Here is a 20,594-nt window from a genome sequence, read left to right as displayed (position 1 = left end):
CTTTCCCCCGAGCCAAAGAACCCTGGGAATTGCAGCTCTGTGAGGGGAAAACTACAGTTCCTAGGATTCGTGGGAGGGTGAGGAAATGTACTTTAAATGTACAGTGGTACCTCTAGATACGAATGGGATCCGTTCCGGAGCCCTGTTCACATCTAGAAGTAAACGTAACTAGCGATAGCACGTCTGCGCATGTGCGTGTCACTTTTCGACGCTTCTGTGCATGCGTGTGACATCGTTTTGAGCGTCTGCACATGTGCAAGCGGCGAAACCTGGAAGTAACGCGCTCCATTACTTCTGGGTTGCCACGGAGTGCAACTCGAACCTGCTCAACTCGAAGCGTATTCAACCCGAGGTATGACTGTACCTTATGAAAATGTCTCTCTACTTAGAAAAATTAAAAGGGCTTATTGGAAGAGAATTGGTTCCTGCTTGTAGGCTTCCATAGAGCACAAATGCTGCTGGGTTCCTTTGTTACCAGGATACGGCTTTATAAACTGTGGGATGCATTTAGATAAACAGTTTAACCAGACTAGAACCCCTGCTGCAGCATTTTGGAGCTTTCATGCAGCAGTTACTCAGAAAGGAAGCCACTCTGCCTGCTGCTTCCTGTGCCGTGTCTATATCAGAACTGTTAATTAAGCACTTGCTGAGTAGCCATGGGCAACATGGAATTGCCAGCAGGCGAATGAACAGGTTGGCGGAGGAGGAACCATCACTCCTCTACAACTAGAAAAAGAAACTGAGCCGACTGGCAGAGGAGGGAAGCCTCTGCCACAGCCGGCAACTTTTGCAGGCTAGTAACTTTAGTGGGCTTATTTGCAAGGCTGAGCGACATTGCCAAATGAGGATCGGCAGGCCCCAAACTGGAAATGCTACCTAAGGGCATAAGAAGAGCCTTGCTGGAAAGGCTCAAAGGCCTATTTGGTCTAGCACTCTGTTCTCACACTAACAAAGCAGTTGTCTCTTGGAAGCCCACGAACCACACAGACCTTTCAAAGTGTTGAGGAAATGGGAGCTAATAACGCAACCACGGCTTCGCCTGCCCTTTCGCTCCGTCCACCCTCTGTGGCAGCCAACTTGGAGTGCAGAATATCACAGCTGCCTATCTGCCTACCTTGACATCATGCCTTCGAGAGACTCGAAAGATTCCTTTAGCCTCTTCACTTTGGTTCGGATGTTCTCAGCACCTTCCAACGAAGAGTTTTCTGCCACCAGCTGCCCGTGGGCTTCAATGAGGTGCAGCTGAATCTCTCTGTCTGGAAACTCAGTTTGCAGCCTCTGAAAGGCACAGGGCACAACACGCAGAATCATGTAGATGCCACCAAAGTATCTCTCCATCAACGCTGAGCCAGACAAGCATATTGGTAAGGCAGCTGCAGCAATGGCTTGCCTCTCCAAAAGGGTATTGGAGAATGTGATGCTAATGTCCAGCTGTTGGGAAACTGCCAGGGAGATATAGTCCATCATGGCCCCAAGCCAGGTGCCGGACGTCCATCGATCTCCCGTAGACAGGCAGATCCAGCAGTTAGCGACACGAAGCCTCAGAAACGGATTGCCACATTCCAGGCTTGTGTACACTGTTTATCAGCAGAAACACAGGTAGAAGCTGCACCGCAGAAGAGCATGATTTACAGACTTTATTTAGCGTAGAACAGAACAAAGAAAAACATGACCGTTCTGTGTCAGCATCTTCGGCCAACTGGGAAAACGAAAGGAACATCAGAACATAAACATCCTGTGAACAGGACATGCGCAGACTCTGTGACTCTCAAAGCCTGCTCCCTTTTAAGGTGGAACGGAAATATCCCAACATCCTCCCCCTTTCCGTGTAACCTGTTGTCAGGGGTTTAGGAGCAGAGGCACGGGCAAGGGAGGAAACAGAGAGCGAAGGGGAGGAGGCAGAAGAAAAGATGAGTGATGACGACGACCCGAGATCTCCTAGTCTTTCCAGTGAATCAGAGGATTCACAGAAAGGAGCACCAGTGGCCAGGGCAAGGGGGGAGTCTAGGGGGGCACCCCAGGAAGATAGAGCCAGAGGGGACTCAGGGGGGAGCAGCTGGAAATCGGGACCAGCGTCACCGCCAGGAAGCAGGGAAGAGGAAGGGAGCCAGGGGGGAAGCGCTGGCAGCTCACCACAGGAGGGAGGGCATGAGTCAGGAGTGGCCACACCTCCATCGGGGAGCGAAGAAACGGTTAAGAGGAAAGTGGAAGGTTGGGCGCGCGCGCCAAGTTCAAATGCAGAGGAAGGCGGCGCAGTAAGCAGCCCCGAAAGGGAGCCAGGTCCTAAAGCCCGGCGCAAGGAGGCAGGAGGGTCCGGGTCAGCGTCAGAAGAATCCCGGAAGGAAGAAGCCCCGGGGGGTAGAGGGACCCAGAGGAGGACAGTCAGGCGGAAAAGGTGGAGCAAGGCTAGGATATTAAGTTGGTGCACACGGGGCGGAGACTCAGACGGAGCTTCGCCGATCTAGCTACTAGACGTAGAGTTGCGCGCAGCAGCGTGAGAATGGAAACTGTAATTCAATAAAGACTTTTACTTAATGATCGCTGGCTAGCGTGATCCTCTGTGAGCTAGGATCTTCAAGCAGCTCTGACAGTAAGCTCCGTCTCTCGATTGTGGGCATCTACAGCCTCGAGGAGGGGAGAGAAACAGGTGCCTACTAGCGAGCTCACGAACGGCAGACGACATGACGGCTGAGCAGCAGATAGAGGAACTCAGAAAAGCAGTGGCACAACTGAATGCCGAGGCTCTCGCATCCAGGAAGAGAGAGGAGGAGGCAGCTGCCGCCTGCAGGGATCTCCAGGTCAGGTTAGACGTGCTGACAAAGCAGACACCCCGGCAGGAGGGAATTGGGTTGGCGAGACGAACAGGCGGGCTGGTCTCTCACTTCGATGGGAACCTGCAACAGTATCCCAACTTTAGAGCAGACGTACTGTGCTCACTGCAACTGCTGCATAAAGACTTTAGAGATGAGCAAGAGAGAGTGGGATTCATCATGTCCCATTTGCATGGGGATGCTAAAGCATGGCTACGCAATTTATGGAGAGATAAGGATCCGGCGCTCCAGAATGCAGATGCCTTTATTAAAGCGATGGATGGGTGTTTTTTATCAAGTATTGACGTGGATCTTGCACGGAAGGAGGTGCATGGGCTGAGACAAGGGAGGGCCAGCGTCAGGCAGTATCATGCCCGCTTTTTCGCCTTGGTCAGTGCCCTGGAATGGGACAGAGATTCGGCTCCTGTAAGAGACCTCTTTTGGGAGGGGCTGCACAACTCGATTAAAGATGAGATCGCGAGGGGGGAGAGACCCCGAACCACCCAGGAGGTCGTTCAGAGGGCACTGGCAGTGGGGGTGAGGCTGGAAGAACGTCCGTGGAGCAGGGACGAAGGGCGTGGAGGACGCGAACCAGCCAGGGGCCCCTCCTTCCTTCCCAGAGAAGCAGCGCGGGCGCAATGCACGCCTCCGCCAGGAGGAGGAGCCGAACCTATGGAGGTTGGAGGTGCAAGGGCTCAGTCAGCAACCAGAGCCCTAGCACCGGCAGCAGTGAAAGCGAAGCCTCCTAGAGGGAACAGGAAGTGTTACGTCTGTGAGGAGCCAGGGCATATGGCAAAAGAGTGTCCCCAGAGGCTCCACAAGCTTACTGCAGCCTCGGCAATGGTGACTGCAGCAACGCAGCAAGGGGGACTACAGCAGGGAAACGACGCAGTCTGGCTGGAGGAAGAGGCCCTGGGGCCCAGCCAGACGTGTTAGTGACGCAGTCCCCAGAGGTTTTACAGCCCGTGAACCCCCTCCCGCCCAAACCAGTGGTGAGGCTCACCGCATCTCTCCAGCTGCCCAATGGAATCACCACTGACGTGCCCATCACAGTTGACTCGGGCAGCAACGCGGACTTTATAGGGCAGGACTTTGTCGACAAGCACGCTATACAGTTGCTGCCGGCCACACTGCCCCTGCAGGTTGTCACGGTGGATGGCAGGGAGTTGCTAGGGGGGCAAGTGGTGAAGCAGACGCCGCCCATGGCGATGCGACTTGGAAATCACAAAGAAATCATCAGCTTCAATGTCACTCAACTATCGGATACGCCCATTGTATTGGGAATGAGTTGGCTGGACAAGCACAGCCCAACGCTGGCTTGGTACCAGAGGCAGCTGATCTTCGGCTCTTCCTTTTGTGCTGAACACTGCATCGTGCCCCGGCAGGAAGGAGAGGAAGAGGAGTCACAGCTGCTGCTAGGCACGCTGCAAGCGATTCCCCACAAGTACGCAGAATTTTTGGAAGTTTTCTGCGAGAAGGAGGCGGACAGGCTGCCCCCTCACAGACCATATGACTGCAAAATTGACCTGCTGCCGGGGGTGGCGCTGCCTAAGGGGAAACTGTATTCCATGTCAGAGGACGAGCTGCAGGAACTCAAACAGTTCATAGATCATAATTTGGAGCGCGGTTTCATCCGAGAGTCCAAGGCAGCGGGGGGCAGTCCAGTATTCTTTGTTAAAAAGCGAGACACGCCCCAAAAAAGACTGGTCGTGGACTATCGCATTTTAAACAATGGGACCAAGCCGTCGGACTTCCCCATGCCCCGAATCGACGACCTCCTGGCGAAGGTGCGGAAGGGGAAAGTGTTCACCAAGTTAGACCTGCGAGGGGCGTACAACCTCATTCGTATGCGGGAGGGAGATGAGTGGAAGACGGCCATGTTCACGCCACTGGGTACCTACGAATACAGAGTTATGCCCTTTGGATTGCAAAATGGCTCCCACGTTTTTCAAGCTTTCATGCATCACGTGTTGGCGGGACTTCTCTACAAGACGTGCGTCTGTTTCTTAGATGACATCCTGATCTTTTCGGAATCGCAGCAGGAGCATGACAGACACGTCAAGGAAGTGCTGACCAGACTAAAGCAACATAGGCTCTACGCCAAGCTGGAGAAGTGCCAATTTGACGTGACGGAGGTGGATTTTCTGGGCTACAAGTTGTCTGACAAGGGGCTCGCCATGGACAGCGCCAAGGTTCGCGCGGTATTGGATTGGAAGAGTCCACGCAACCGGAAGGAGGTCCAGAGGTTTGTCGGCTTTGCGAACTTCTATCGCAAGTTTATCAAGGGCTTCGCTATGCAGACAGCGGCCATCACAGACACGCTTAGCTCCAAGAAAAAGAAGTTCGTTTGGACAGAGGAGGCGGAGCAGTCCTTTCAGGCACTCAAGCGTCTCTTCGCGTCGGAAGAGCAGCTGCTTCACGTCAACCCCAGCAGGCCGATGAGGGTGGAGACAGACGCCTCGGACAGAGCCGTGGGGGCGGTCCTGCTGCAAAAGGACCAGCAGGGGGTGTGGCGACCGGCAGCGTTTTACTCCAGGAAGCTCAGCAAGTCCGAGCAGAACTACACCATCTGGGACAGGGAGTTGCTGGCCATTCATGCAGCGTTCAAAGCGTGGAGGCACTTCCTGATCGGCGCCAAGCACACGGTGCAGGTTTGCACGGACCACAAGAATCTGGAGCACTGGCGCACGGCACAGTTCCTAAACCAGAGGCAGATACGTTGGGCTGAGTTTTTTGCGAACTTCGACTTCCGCATAGAGTATGTCCCGGGGGACACTAACATCATGGCGGACGCCCTCTCCCGTAAGCCACAGTATCTGGAGGACGCAACGCCAGCGGCCGCCATGCACATCTTCGCACCAACAGTATGGGCGTGCGCCGCGGCCACCGTGGACCTGGAGGCGGTGCGACGAGCGTTGCAGGATGACTCCTTCGCGCAAGCAAAGATGGCAGAGGTGCAAAGGGGCACGGCTGCGGCCGACGGTTTCCAGCTACGAGATGGATTGCTCATCCGTAAAGGGGCCATCTACGTGCCGGGAGACGACCTTCGCGCCAAGGTGCTGCAGCAGCTGCACGACGCGCCCACGGCCGGGCACTTTGGCAAGGAGAAGACGGTGGAATTAGTAGCCAGGGATTTCTGGTGGCCTGGAATGAGAGGGGAGGTCGCAGACTACGTGGCGAGGTGTGACACCTGCCAGAGGGCCAAACCAGTGCACAAACCGCCGGCCGGACTGTTGGAACCGCTGCAAACTCCGGTCGAACCTTGGGAAAGGGTGGCCCTGGACTTTGTCACGGATCTGCCCAGCTCGAGGGGCAAGACGGCAGTGCTGGTGGTGGTGGACCTGTTTTCCAAGATGGCGCATTTCATTCCGTGTGCTAAGGTGGCCACGGCGGAGCAAACCGCCAAACTGTTCATAGACCACGTGTTCAAGGTTCACAGTCTGCCACGGTCTATTCTGTCCGACCGGGGGCGGCAGTTCATCTCGAATTTCTGGCAGAAGCTGATGGGCTTCCTGAACGTCAAGATCAACCTGGCGTCGGCGAGACACCCGCAGACCAACGGGCAAGCGGAGCGGGTCAATGCCATCATGCAGCAGTACCTGAGATGTTATGCAAATCAACAGCCTGCGACGTGGGTGGATTACCTGCCGCTTGCCGAGTTCGCCTACAACAACACGAAGCACGTGTCCACGGGGGTCACGCCGTTCTTCGCCAACAACGGGAGGCACCCCAGAACCTTCCCGGGACTGGAAAGAATGGGGGAGGGGGAGCCGCAGACAGCAGATGCGTTCGCGTCGGAGCTGCAGGAAGTCCACGATCAGCTGAGGCGCCACCTGGAGCTGGCCAAGCACGCATACAAAGTACAAGCGGACAAGCACAGAAGGGTTGGCGAAGAGCTCCACGTGGGAGACTGGGTTTGGTTAGCAGCCCACGCAGTGCCGGCCAGGTCGTTGGCCAAGAAGAAACTAGGGCATAAACAACTGGGGCCCTACCAAGTCGAAGAGCAGGTCAACCCGGTAGCTTTCAGACTGGCACTTCCGGAGGGTTCCAGAATGCATCCGGTATTCCACAGATCGGTGCTCACTCCCTACAAGGCACCGCACAGGTTCCAGGAACCCGGAACGGCGCCGAGTCCGGTCAGAGACAGAACAGGGCACGCGGGAGTGGCACAGAAGGAGCGCATCAACGAAGTCACGGAGATTTTGGACTCCAGATGGGGGGAAGAGGGGGTAGAATACTTTCTCGCCAAGGAGGGCACCCCGGCCAGTGCGAACAGCTGGGTGCCGGGCTACGCCTTGGACGAACCTCTCCTCAAAGACGAGTTTCATGCCCTCTTCCCCCATAGACCTATGCCAGCAGACTTTTTCGACGACTGGCTTTTCACGCCCACGCTTTCGGCCAGCACTTTCCGGGGGTTCGACTCGGACGAGGACCCGACACAAGACGTCCGTTCCCCGGAGGGGTCACCCTCGGGATCTGCATCAGAACCCTCGTATTGGTGGGACGATAGACCAGAGGAGCAGTTCCGCAGACGGTGGCTGGAAGGCCCAGGACGAGCAACACCGCCAGGAGGAAGTGAGGGAGAGACGGACATGGACGTTTTCGGGGACGACCCTGGTTTCGAGCACGGCGGCACAGAGATGGAAGCGGAGGTGACCGTTGTCGACGAGAGCAGGGAGGAAGACCCGCGAGACTTCAGATGGAGGCCCGCCACGGGAAGCGACCGATATCCGACGTTCGTCCCTTTGCAACAGCAGCCCCCAGCTCCAGCACCGGAAGGAGGGGAGGGGGGAATGGGGGGCTTCGAGGGGGGGATGGATGTCAGGGGTTTAGGAGCAGAGGCACGGGCAAGGGAGGAAACAGAGAGCGAAGGGGAGGAGGCAGAAGAAAAGATGAGTGATGACGACGACCCGAGATCTCCTAGTCTTTCCAGTGAATCAGAGGATTCACAGAAAGGAGCACCAGTGGCCAGGGCAAGGGGGGAGTCTAGGGGGGCACCCCAGGAAGATAGAGCCAGAGGGGACTCAGGGGGGAGCAGCTGGAAATCGGGACCAGCGTCACCGCCAGGAAGCAGGGAAGAGGAAGGGAGCCAGGGGGGAAGCGCTGGCAGCTCACCACAGGAGGGAGGGCATGAGTCAGGAGTGGCCACACCTCCATCGGGGAGCGAAGAAACGGTTAAGAGGAAAGTGGAAGGTTGGGCGCGCGCGCCAAGTTCAAATGCAGAGGAAGGCGGCGCAGTAAGCAGCCCCGAAAGGGAGCCAGGTCCTAAAGCCCGGCGCAAGGAGGCAGGAGGGTCCGGGTCAGCGTCAGAAGAATCCCGGAAGGAAGAAGCCCCGGGGGGTAGAGGGACCCAGAGGAGGACAGTCAGGCGGAAAAGGTGGAGCAAGGCTAGGATATTAAGTTGGTGCACACGGGGCGGAGACTCAGACGGAGCTTCGCCGATCTAGCTACTAGACGTAGAGTTGCGCGCAGCAGCGTGAGAATGGAAACTGTAATTCAATAAAGACTTTTACTTAATGATCGCTGGCTAGCGTGATCCTCTGTGAGCTAGGATCTTCAAGCAGCTCTGACACCTGTGGTACCTGTGGTTCACTCAATTGCAACCTTTGTACATAAACCTTAGGTTGTTCTCTGTTAACAACCTTAGACAACAGATCAGCAGGAATTTCATTTCCTGGCATGTAGGACACCTGAATCAGTCCTTTCTGAATACACTCTCTTGCACGATGTAGCTTAATCTGCAAGTACTTGGTTCTCTGCTTGCAACTCTCGGAGTTCAGCAAAGCAAACAAGATCTATTGTCTTGATACACTTGTATAGGACATTTCACAGAAACCCCGATGTCCTGAAACAGTTGCATCAACCATTCACAATCCATGAGTGAAAATGACAGAGCATTGAGTTCACTGTTGTTTGCTTCTTGCACAACCAGTCAAACAGGCAGTGGTTGTACATGTAGCATACTCCAGAAGTGGTTGTACATGTAGCATACTCCAGAAGTAGCATACTCCAGAAGTGCTCGTACCATCCGTGGTGTCACTTCCAAAACTTGCATCTGCAAAGATTTCAAGACCTCCAGTCTTCTGACTGGTGAACCTCAGCCTGTAGTGCATAGTCCCTTTCAAATAGCGAGCTATGCGCTTCAGAGCTTTCCAATCCTGAACCGTAGGATTGTTGGCATGTCTGCTAAGCAGATTACAGCTTACAGCTATGTCAGGTCTTGAACATCTGGCAATGAAATTCAGCTTGCCTAGAATGCATCTGTACAGCGTTGTGTCTGAAAACGCTTCAGCAGTACTGTCTACCTGGTAACCTGTCACCATCGGTGTGTCTGCTGGGTTTGCATCAACCAAATTCAACCTGGTTAACACATCAGCAATTTTCTGTGTTTGGTGTACCAGAAAATTACCTGCTTGGTCTCTCTCCACCTGCAGAGAAAGATAGTTGGATACCTCACCAAGATCCTTCATGTCAAAGTGCTCCTTCAGCTGAGCTAGGGTGCTTTGGTAAAAAGCCTGATTCTTCCAAAACATCAGAAGATCATCAACAAAACATAAACAATACAGTTTGTTTTGCCCCTCCTCCTTGACAAACACACACGGATCAGCTTTGCCCTGGTGAAAACCTAGAGAAAGCAATGTCTCAGTGAGTTTTGTGTTCCAACACCTGGCACTCTGCTTGAGACCATATAAGGATTTCCGCAGTTTACAGACCATTCCCTTCTGTATCTCCATCCCATCAGGTGGAAGCATGAACAGCTGTTCATTCAAAATCCCGTACAAAAAAGCTGTATTAATGTCATGGTGGGAAACATGCAGTTTCTCCTCCGCAGCGATCTTGAGCATCAGCCGAACGCTCTCATATTTGACTGTGGGTGAGTAGGTCTCGTGGTAATCCTGTCCTGGTACCTGTGAAAAACCTCTGGCAACCAATCTGGCTTTGTGTCTGACTATCTTGCCATTCTGGTCTGTCTTGGCCTTGAAGACCCATTTGCTGCCAACCAGTCTCATTCCTGGGACTACCGGTACCAGTTCCCAAGTTTGGTTCCTGTTCAAGGAATCAACTTCAGCCTTCATGGCATTAAGCCAAGGCTCAGCATCTTTAGAGGTTAACTCCTGAACCTCTTTGAAGCTTGAAGGTTCCCACACCTTCTCTGAGCTACTAAGAACAGCAGTTGCTGTTTTAGCAAACTCATCAGCATACCTCTTTGGAGGTCTGCCTTTGGTCGCCCTTTCAGACCTACGTACTAGACGCAAGTCTTCTGGACTCATCTCCTCCTTCTTAGGAGAAAAATGACCAATGGTGAACAGTGGTTCTTCCAGTTCATTGTCAGACGCATCAGATGGTCTGACTGAGGCCTTTGCGCTCTGGTAGTCTGCTGTGTCATCACTGTCACTGACACCAGCAGCCGCGCCGCCCACTGAACTGGAATCCGAACTCTGATCATCATCATCATCATCATCATCCTCATCATCCTCAGCAGCTTCCTCAGCTTTAGCTGCTTGCTTGACATCACCTTCATCCTCCTCTGGGTAACACTGGAAAATTCCCACATTTTCCCCCCACTTAGGATTGTACTCAACACTCCTTGTGAACTTAATGGACTTAGAGTTAGTCATCCACACCCTGTATGCACCTTTTTCGTACCCCATGAACAAACCATGTGCCCCACGCTTCCCAAGCTTGTTGGTTTGTGGGGAGTGTACCCACATGTCAGAACCGAAGATTTTCATGTGTTTGGTGTTGGGTTTCTTGCCAAACATCTTCTCATAGGGGGTACAACCAATGGGTGATGACAATCTGCGATTAAAACTGTAAACCAAATTCCCCAGAGCCTCCCCCCAAAACTTATCAGGGAGATTGGCATCATGCAACAATGTTTTGATTCCTTGCAGCAATGTCTGATTTGCTCTCTCCGCAAGCTCATTCATCCATGGCGATCTGGGCGTTAACGTGTCATGCTGGATTCCCTTCTCAGTCAGGAAAGCTTCAAACTGCTGAGAAGTAAACTCCCCGCCTCGATCGGTAAACAGACAGGCGATACGTTTACCGTGAGCATTCTCCAACCAAGCACAGAATGCCTTAAACTTCGGAAACGCTTGCGATTTCTGTTCGAGCAAAAACACATGAATGAACCTGGAAAAAGAATCAATCAGAATCATGAAGTACCTTGCTCCTCCTAAAGAGGGCGCAAGTGGACCAACCAGGTCCGCATGCACTAGCTGGTAGGGTTTGGAAGCCTGCCTGCTAGACTCCTTGCCTTTTGGAGCAACCTTCACCTTGTTCTCTGCACAAGATACACATTTCATGTGAAATTTACAGGGTTTGATGTTCAAACCCTCAACCACCTCTGGCATCTTGGCCAGTGCCTTCCAAGAGAGGTGACCAAACCTTCGATGCGCATCATGAATGCAACCTGCATGAAGAACTTTGTTAGTTTGTGCAACACAACAAGAATCAGCATTAGATACAACAGCAGTGTCCTCATAAGTTATATGGAACAAACCATCCATAAACTTTGCATGCAAATAGTCCTCTTTGCCTTTACTGATGACACAGACGCTCCTCTTGAAGGAAATCTGAAAACCACGCCCAGTAAGCTGTGGGACGCTCAGCAAGTTGCTCGCAGCGCCTGGAACAAAAAGTACATTACTGATGGTAGTGTGCAGACTTGCAAGTTTCACAGTCCCTTCTCCTGCAATTTGCAACGTCCTCCCATCAGCCAGGTGGATCTCACCTTCCTGAGGCTTGAAGGAGATAAAGAGGTGCCGATCCTTCGAGATGTGGCGGGTACAGCCTGAATCAACAACAAAGCTGCCTTTGGCTGTTGGAGCAGTCTTTACAGCAAGCAAACCCTTGTTTTGCACCGGTGTGGGCTTTTGCAGCTTGCCCCCTGCTGCTCCTGGCCACCAGACTTGCCTTTAGCCTTTGGTGAAGCTGTGCCAGCAAGCAAAACCTTGCTTTCCACTGGCGTGGGCTTTTGCAGCTTGCCCCCCTGCTTCTGGTCAGCAGACGTGCCTTTAGCCTTTGGTGAAGCTGTGCCAGCAAACAACGCTTTGTTTTTCCCTGGCGCGGGCTCTTCACCCTCCCTCTGCTCCTGGCCATCTGCAGACACCTGCTTGTGTTTACCTTTGCCTTTCCGGCCTCTGCAAAGGCGATGACCTTGGTTCTCACGAGAAACAGAGCTCTCAGCTGCCGACTCCTTGGCTCCCCCTGGAGGCTGGAATGCTGCCTGGGATGACGTGACGGTCAGCTCCCCCTGCAGCTTACAACCGGTGCCCTCAGCATCCCTGCATTCACTCGCATTCTGGGAAACAGCTTGGACCTCCGATGCAGTCAAACTCTGGGCTGGGATGACTGGCAAATGAGCTTTCATCAAAGCATTCCACATTCCACGTGCAGTGGTGTTGCCAGCAAGCGTCTTAATTTCCTCAAGAGAGACGGATAAGACTATTACGTCTATCGCCTTCGAATCATCGGCTTTCCATCTCTCTGTCAGAGGAACTGGGGGGGGGGGCTCAAATACGGTATGCCAGACCCCAAACTGACGCAGCAAACTTTCACACCATTTTGCCCAGGTTTCATAATTCTGCCCATCCAACTTAGGACACTGAGTATCTCCATAAGCTTGGAAAAACTCCATTTCCAGCTTTTGCTTTAGCCGTGAGTCTTTTTTAACTTCAGAGACTCCTTATCTTGGCAGCCATTAATCACGAAGCCTCTTTGGCGCAGCTCCCAGGCCAATTAAGCCTTGCCAGAGATCAAAGGCTCCTTGCCGAGGTAAACAGAAAAGCGTCCCTTTCTTTCGCTTTCCCCACAACATACCTCTCTGACGCAGTCTGTTGCAGCTTTTACTCTCCTGTAGGTGCTGTGAATCTGGGCCCGAAACCTTGTTGTTGGGAAACTGCCAGGGAGATATAGTCCATCATGGCCCCAAGCCAGGTGCCGGACGTCCATCGATCTCCCGTAGACAGGCAGATCCAGCAGTTAGCGACACAAAGCCTCAGAAACGGATTGCCACATTCCAGGCTTGTGTACACTGTTTATCAGCAGAAACACAGGTAGAAGCTGCACCGCAGAAGAGCATGATTTACAGACTTTATTTAGCGTAGAACAGAACAAAGAAAAACATGACCGTTCTGTGTCAGCATCTTCGGCCAACTGGGAAAACGAAAGGAACATCAGAACATAAACATCCTGTGAACAGGACATGCGCAGACTCTGTGACTCTCAAAGCCTGCTCCCTTTTAAGGTGGAACGGAAATATCCCAACACCAGCACCAAGATGAAGGTCTACCAGGCTTGCGTCTTGAGCATGCTGCTTTATGGAAGTGAGTTGTGGGCAACTTACACCCGCCAGGAGCGATGCCTCCACACCTTCCATATGCACTGTGTCAGGAAGATTGGCGGCATCACATAGCAGGAAAGAGTCTTAAACAAAGGCATGGTCTCCCAAGCCCACATTCTGCACTCCTGTCTCAGCAACATCTACGCTGGCTTGGCTCATGTCCACAGAATGGAAGATGGCAGGATCCCCAAGGATGTGCTCTATGGGAGCTGGCTTCCAGCTCTAGGCCCGGTGGTAGACCAGCTCTGCGTTACAAAGATGTCAGCAAACGAGGCACGAAGGCTGGCAACATTAACCCCACCCTATGGGAATCCTTGCAGACAACCGCAGTGCCATGAAACAGGCAGATAGGCTGTGTATCCATAGCAGTGAACAGAGGAGGAATTGCCACTGGGAGGAGCACAGAGAGAAAAAACGCCATGGTACATCTGCAGCAGCACAACTGGACGCCTTCATCTGCCCCAGCTGCAACAAAACATGTCTCTCTAGAATCAGTCTCTACAGGTACAGCAGATGCTGTAACTCTTCAACAGACGGATGCTAACAGTCTATGCACAGTTGATGCTTTTGTAAATGGAAACAGAAGAGGACCCCCTGCTAGATCAGCCACGGATCCATCTGCACCCGGGATGGGGAACCCCTTTCAGCTGCATTTCCTTGAGGGCAACATTTTAGGGGTGCAAGGTTGGTTGGAAATGGCTGCCAGAGGCAAAGGTGGGTGTGGGTCAATGGATGTAATACTTTGTTTTGTACAGCAGGTAACGTTTCAGTCATGCAAAAGTCAAGGGCTTCTGCACACACATTCACACTTCTCCACCCTTTCCTCCAGGCAAGCGAGAGCCTTTAGCACTTGAGAAGGGGACAGAGCAAGGGCTGGTGAGAAGTGTGGCTTGGCAAGCGTGTGACCGAGGAAGGGATGTGATCTGGAGGCAGTGTCAAGGGCCAGACAGAAAAGCTTGGAGGGCCACATTAGGCCCTGTGCCTGAGGTTCCTCACCCTTATTCTAAACCCAGGATAGGGAACCTGTGTCCCTCCAGATGTCGATGGACTACACTTTTCTCCACCCATGACCATTTGCCATGCTGGCTAGGGCTGATGGGAGTTGTAGTCAGAAACACCTGGAGGACACCAGGTGGGGGCAGGCGGATTTGTTACCTGCACAGCATGGCCATGGCATCACAAGGAAATAAATGTTCCTCACCTCCAAGTCCAAAGCCCTGTTGTTCGTTTTCCACCCTCCATTGCCATCCTGATAGGACTCCAACTTCTGCTTGGTCACCGTCAGCCACTGCAGGAGATCTGACGATTTGTCATTAAATGTCCAGTGGACTTGGACGTGGTGCTTGCTCTGGGCTGTCATGTTCTACAAAGAACATCAGGGAGAACCACGTCAGTAATCAGTCACAACAGAGATGTCTTAGTGGCCCTCCTTGTTATCTCCTAGTGAGCAAGGATGCTGCCTCAGGCCTCCCTGCATATTGCACAGTCCTGGGCTGCAACGCAACTCCAGGTTTCATTCTGACACTCCTTGAGATGGGGGAGAAATTTGATTTGATGATTTTAAAACCACATGCATCAAACCAGCACTTTCTAAAATGATATGAGGACCAAAACGCAGTCGAGCCATCCTTCAAAAAATTCACACTTATCCAAATTTTGCAACGCAATTTGCCAACAAAAAAATGTTTATGAAAATGCAGATTTTAAGAGAAAACATGCATAAAAATGAAGATGTGTATGGCCTGGGAGTCTGACTCAGAGGCTGAACCAGAGGAATCCCAGCCTGCACAGGATTCCCCGCCTCCAGGGCCAGCTGAGCAGGGGCAGGGCCTTGAATCTGAAGCACCTGCACCTGTGCCGGATCCTCAGGAGCAGACACCAGATGAATCCACTCTGGCTCCGGAGGTGATTGAGGACCCATTGCCCATAGGTGCACCTCTCCCAGCCCTGTCAGGGGAAGGTGAGCCTCCCCCTGGGTCCACTAACCCTCCAGCCTCTCCTGAGCTGCAGAGGCTCAGGGCGGAGAGGCGGAGGGAACTGGTTTCTCCCAGGAGGAGTGCTCGCCTTAAGGCCAGGAGAGGCAGGTCACCTGTGGGGCGGGACCGCCCCTGGTCTCAGAGAAGATAAAGGCCAGTCAGCCCGGTCCCAGGTTGCGGGAGCAACGTCGTTGGAAACCTGTTTCTGCCAGCACCCAGACCTGTTCTTTCGGAGTTCCTGACCATGCCCGGCTTCCTGCTTTGGAGCCCGCTTCGCCCTTGGTGGACAGTCTCCAGACCCTCAACCCAGGACCGGACTCTGACCACGCCTCTCGGTAACCCCCCCCCCCCGGGTCCAGCACAAGGTGTTATTAAAAGTAACATACAAAAATGCATTGCATTAGGAGAAAATGTTTGTGCACACAGGTTTGTTTATTGGGAGAAATGTGCGCTAAAATGCCTGCTTAAAGTGGTGTGATACTGCTTTAACTGTATAGTGCAGGTGGAGCCTTATTTGCAGTCCTATATACACTCACATTGCAATAAGTCACATTGAACTCAACAGTACTTTTTTCAAAGTAGAAATGAGTACAATTGCGCTGCAAGTTGGCGGCATGAAAAATGAGGGTAGATAGCAGATCAAAGTAACATCTGCATCAGCAGTAAAATGAGATCTTTCTTAACTAGCACGCAATTAAAAGAACCCTTGCATATTTAAAGCTGGCCACACGGTGGTGTTCTAGGAATAAAAATGCACGACGCAAGTGTATCCCTGGGGATGAGGGAGAACTTGCTTGGTCCGCTTTTCACAGTGGACCTGTCCTGAACTGATGCTCTCAAATGTATTTGTGGATTAGAACGCAACTCCCGGTCAGATTATGCCCTTCTCAGGATATTGCAGTGCATTTTGGGGATGAATAAGAACTTAAAAGATGTGGAAGGTGTATAGAAAATGCACATTTTACTGGTGAAAGCACTGGAAAGTTTGGATTTCATGCTAGAAGTGTGCATAAGATGTGTACGAAATGCATACAATGGGTTTGAAGACGCCTATGGTTGAGTGACAGCGAGACCAGAATGGAATAGAATTGGTTGCTCAGCCAATCCCTACATTTATTTATATTTCTGATGAAGTAGGATGCAGCACAGGAAATATATACAGTGGTACCTCAGGTTAAGAACTTAATTCGTTCTGGAGGTCTGTTCTTAACCTGAAACTGTTCTTAACCTGAACCACCACTTTAGCTAATGGGGCCTCCCACTGCCGCCGTGCCACCGGAGCATGATTTCTGTTCTCATCCTGAAGCAAAGTTCTGAACCCAAGGTAATATTTCTGGGTTAGCGGAGTCTGTAACCTGAAGCGTATGTAACCCGAGGTACCACTGTATGTATGTGTGAGTATATATATATATATATATATATATATGTGTGTGTGTGTGTGTGTGTGTGTATGTGTATATATACATAAAATAAACACACCCATGCACACAGAAATATGTATGTTTTTGTGCTGTAAGGCACACTTTTTTCTTTTCTCAAAACCACAGACCTAAACAGCCAAACAAACAAACAAACAAACAAACAAAAAAGAGTTCTCATTCATGGTGGTGCTTTTTTTAAAAAAAGGCTTCCTAAAAGAGGAGTTTGACATTTACAAGCAACTTTATCCCTCTTGAAAACCCAGCCCAAATTTCTGCATTATTGTACATTTTTTATCACCACCTTTAGATTTCAGTTGGCCCATCAAACTAAAATATTGCAGCAAGCTTGATATTTCTTTTGAGAACGAGTGTAGACCTTTATTCCCCCACCTACAAATCACTAGACGCTAAATTGATTCGCTATGTTACATAACACTATTTGTTTCCAGCGGTTATAATCCTCCGGCAATAAACTGTGTGGATGATCTAGTAGTAAGATTCTCTGCACAACAATATATAAAGGCCAGATCGGTGCCTGAAGTGGCGGAGACACCCCCCCGAAAGCTTTGGAAAAACACCAAGATGGATTTTTATGTCCCACGCATCAGCAGCCTTAAAGCACTGAACAGAGACTTCCAGGTTCATAGCCATGACAACAAAAAGTTCCATTTTTTAAAGCGTCTTGAGAGTGCATCCCGGACCGCTGTGGAAATAACTTCCACTGAACTCAGCTAGACTTGCTTTGGATCAAATATGTGTGAAGGGAACCTGAGCTTACAGGGTTAAACAGCTCAGAGTGTACGCCCTGCCTACTGTTGGGAGGGGGGAGACTCCACGTCAGTTCCGAGTCTCTCAAGTCTTTGTTCTGACTCTCTACTTTCGCTTTTGAGGAGAGTGGACGTGTTTTCACGATGCTGTTCGACAATGGATAGTTTGCTGTAAATAAAACTGCTTTTAGCTGCTAAGATCCTGAGTGGACTTTATTTGAGCACACTGAAGCAAGCACTGGAGTTTTTGAAGCTTTCTCTTGCCGCTGCTGATCTCTGCGTTTTTGCTCAGAACCTCGGAATGTGGCCTTTGAAGTCTGGGGCCTGGCCACGAGAGCAGCCGAAGCGGGCTGGACGCCAAGAATTTATCTGATTTATCTGAGCAATAAATCAATCACATGTTATCAGGTTATGGACGTCAGTTACTGCAATTAGAGAAAGCTTTGAAGTGCTGTGTGCTGAGAAGCTGCTGTTTTTGCTGCCGGAGGCAAAAGTCCTGCTTTGAGGCTCTGCCTGGGAGAACGCAGGGAGGCTGACTGCAAGCTGTGTGCTGCAAAGGGACGCCGCAAGCCTATCCTCGGAGCCGGTTGGTACATGTGAGTACTCCAAAGCCCCAAGGGGGGACCGGGGGAGGAGATGGCAGAACTCCAGGAGAGTTTCAACGTCCCCTTTGAAAGATTAAATCAGCAAAATTGGGAGGACTGGTCAAGAAGAGCACGGGCGTGGCTCACAGGGAAAGGCCTGTGGAGCTGTGTTCAACGTGAACCTACCCCAGCAGCTGCTGGTGCTGATGAGGCAGCCAGAGTACAGGCAGCTACAGCACAGAGAAGGGACCAGAGGACTTATGGGCTTTTAATCCTTGCCCTGGACTCATCCCAGCTCCCTCATGTTGATGGTTTGACCACTGCAAAAGCCGTCTGGGACGCTTTGGAGCGTGTCCACCAGAGAACGATGGCTGGGGCCAAAATCCATACTACTAGGAGCCTTTTTGAGTTGAAGCTTCAGCCGGGGGGGTCAATGCAGGAGCATATAACCCAAATGCTGGCAGCGTTCAACAGGCTCCGGCAGTTACAGGTCCCTCTCTCTGAGGAGCTCAAAGTGTACATTCTTTTGAGCTCATTGGACAGGAGCTATGAGACGTTGTGTCTGACCTTGGAAGCGATGCCGGCTGATCAACTAAATCTGGATTACGTCGCGGGCCGTCTCTGCGATGAAGAATCACGCAGACAGAGAGCTGGGGGGAAAGCTCCAGGCCCAGGCTGTGCTCCCAGGAGTGGGGGTGCAGGGAATGCAGGAAGGGCCGGAGGAGAGACAGTGAGAGCTTTTGCTACGCGCCGCTGTTATCGCTGTGGCTCCCCCTCCCATCTGGTGAGAGAATGTCCAGTGGAGGCACAGGAACAGCCGAAGGCCGTCTCCCGTAGCAACCAGATAAAGGGCTCTTCTTCAAAGCGTGGGAAAGGCAAGCCGAAGGCAGCTGGCAGAGACACTGAACATAAACATTTGGCAGCGTCTATGGCTACAGTCAAGAGTTGTCAACAGGATGCTGTGCTGACTTTTGTCATAGACAGTGGAGCTTCCCATCATCTAGTGCCATCTGCAGGAGTCCTAGAGAACTGCACCTCTGTAACTTCTGGGAAGACTGTCTGTTTAGCAGATGGAACTAGACACCCGCTCACACAGACTGGCTCACTGTTTTGTTCTTTCTTACAGGATTCAATCCAGGCTTATGTTGTTCCAGGACTGTCTTGCGCGTTGCTGTCTGTCAGCGCACTTCTTGCTGAGAACTACAGAGTGTGTTTTGAAGACAATAAGTGCTCTATTTCTAAGAATGGACAGCACCTAGTCAGTGTTGAATGTAAAGACAGGTTGTTTGTATTGAATGCTTCTTTTGCAGGTCCAGGTGACGCGGAGGAGGCGCAAGCACAGTGTGCCAACGTTCCAGTTCATGATGCGTGTGCTCACCTCTGGCACAGACGCATGGCACACGTATCCTGGGGGTCAGTGAAAAAGATCCCAGAGTATACGCAAGGGTGCAAAATGAAATCATGTGCTAAGTTTCTAGATTGCAGAGCTTGCAAGTCCGCAAAGGTGAAAACGTGCACATACCCTAGGTCTGAGAGGGTGACCACTAGGGCTTTTCAGTTAATTCATGCAGATTTGTCTGGGCCGATGGCTGTGACCAGTATGGGAGGAGCCAAATATGCGCTGGTTCTGATTGATGACCATACGCGCAACTCCTGGACCTTCACGATTGGACACAAAAGTGAAGCTGCACCGCTAATCAAAGACTGGATTGCGGCTGTGGAACTGCAGTTTTCCACACGAGTGCAAAACTTTCAGAGCGATCGCGGTGGGGAGTTCACCGGGTCTGCCCTGCAAAGTTTCTTCCGAAAAAAGGGGATTCAACACAGGTTGACTTCTCCGCACAGTCCCCAACAGAATGGGATTGCGGAAAGACGGAACAGGACTCTAGGGGAGATGTCCGCAGCTCTTTTGTTTGATGCCGGGCTCCCACAGCGTTTTTGGGGAGAGGCTTGGCGAACGGCCAACTTTATTCTGAACAGGTCGTTCAATTCAGTGGTAGGTGACACCCCGTACTTTTTGCTGCATGGAAAGAAACCGAAAATACACTATTTTCGTGTATTCGGTTGTGAAGCGTGGGTTTTGATACCAAAAGCCAAACGCAAGAAAGGTGAACCCAAGTCCCAAAAGATGATTTTTTGTGGGTATGAGCCAGGGACCAAGGGTTGGAGGTTTGCGTATCCGTCAGGGAATCAGTCCAGGATTCTGCTCAGCAACAGTGCTGAATTCTGTGAGCAGAATGGCTGGGCAAGGATACATGGGAACCCTGACATCCTGTCAGAGAGTCTGCTTGACTCTGCTGATGAAGAAGAGGAAGAGGTTGAACCTGCAACTGTGGCTCAGAGTCCAGACCCAGTGCAGGCAGAGGGGAGAACTTCTCCCAAGGCTGTGAAGATTGAGCAACGCAGTGCTCCATCTTCCCCCACAGGTTCGGCTGAGAAGTCCAGAAGGCGCAGTAAGTCAGAGGGGGAGCTCTCTGATGCCAAGGACGTTCTGGCTGGCCCTAGTGGGTCAGAGGCGGTTCCTGAAGTAGTGCTGCGTCGATCAGCTCGGACGACCAAGGGGAAACCTCCTGATAGGTTTGCCGTCACTAGCGTGTGGGTCGGAATGGCACAGTGTGAACCCGAGAGTTTTGAGGATGTTCAGAAACTGCCTCAGGAAGAAGCCAGAAAATGGCATGAGGCGATGCA

At 51.8% G+C, this 20,594-nt stretch overlaps 1 protein-coding gene across 3 annotated transcripts in view; it reads right to left on the bottom strand.

The window, feature by feature from the left end:
• Positions 1–20,594, bottom strand: part of SYNE3 (spectrin repeat containing nuclear envelope family member 3) — a 108,020-nt gene that overhangs the window by 26,005 nt on the left and 61,421 nt on the right. For all 3 annotated transcript variants that reach the window (XR_014525730.1, XM_083501548.1, XM_083501549.1), the window contains exons 13-14: positions 14,360–14,521; positions 1,115–1,278 (exon numbers count right to left, since the gene is read on the bottom strand). Coding sequence is in view for 2 of the 3 variants with exons in the window: in XM_083501548.1 (XP_083357674.1) it covers positions 1,115–1,278; positions 14,360–14,521 (326 nt within the window). In the remaining variant the exon portion in view is untranslated. The remainder of the gene's footprint in view (positions 1–1,114; positions 1,279–14,359; positions 14,522–20,594) is intronic.

This window comes from Podarcis liolepis, assembly GCF_965112155.1.
Source record: "Podarcis liolepis genome assembly, chromosome: 1".
Taxonomy (NCBI): Eukaryota; Metazoa; Chordata; class Lepidosauria; order Squamata; family Lacertidae; genus Podarcis; species Podarcis liolepis.
The sequence above is the reverse complement of the archived record's forward strand: the minus strand, read 5'-3'. Positions and strand labels throughout refer to the sequence as shown.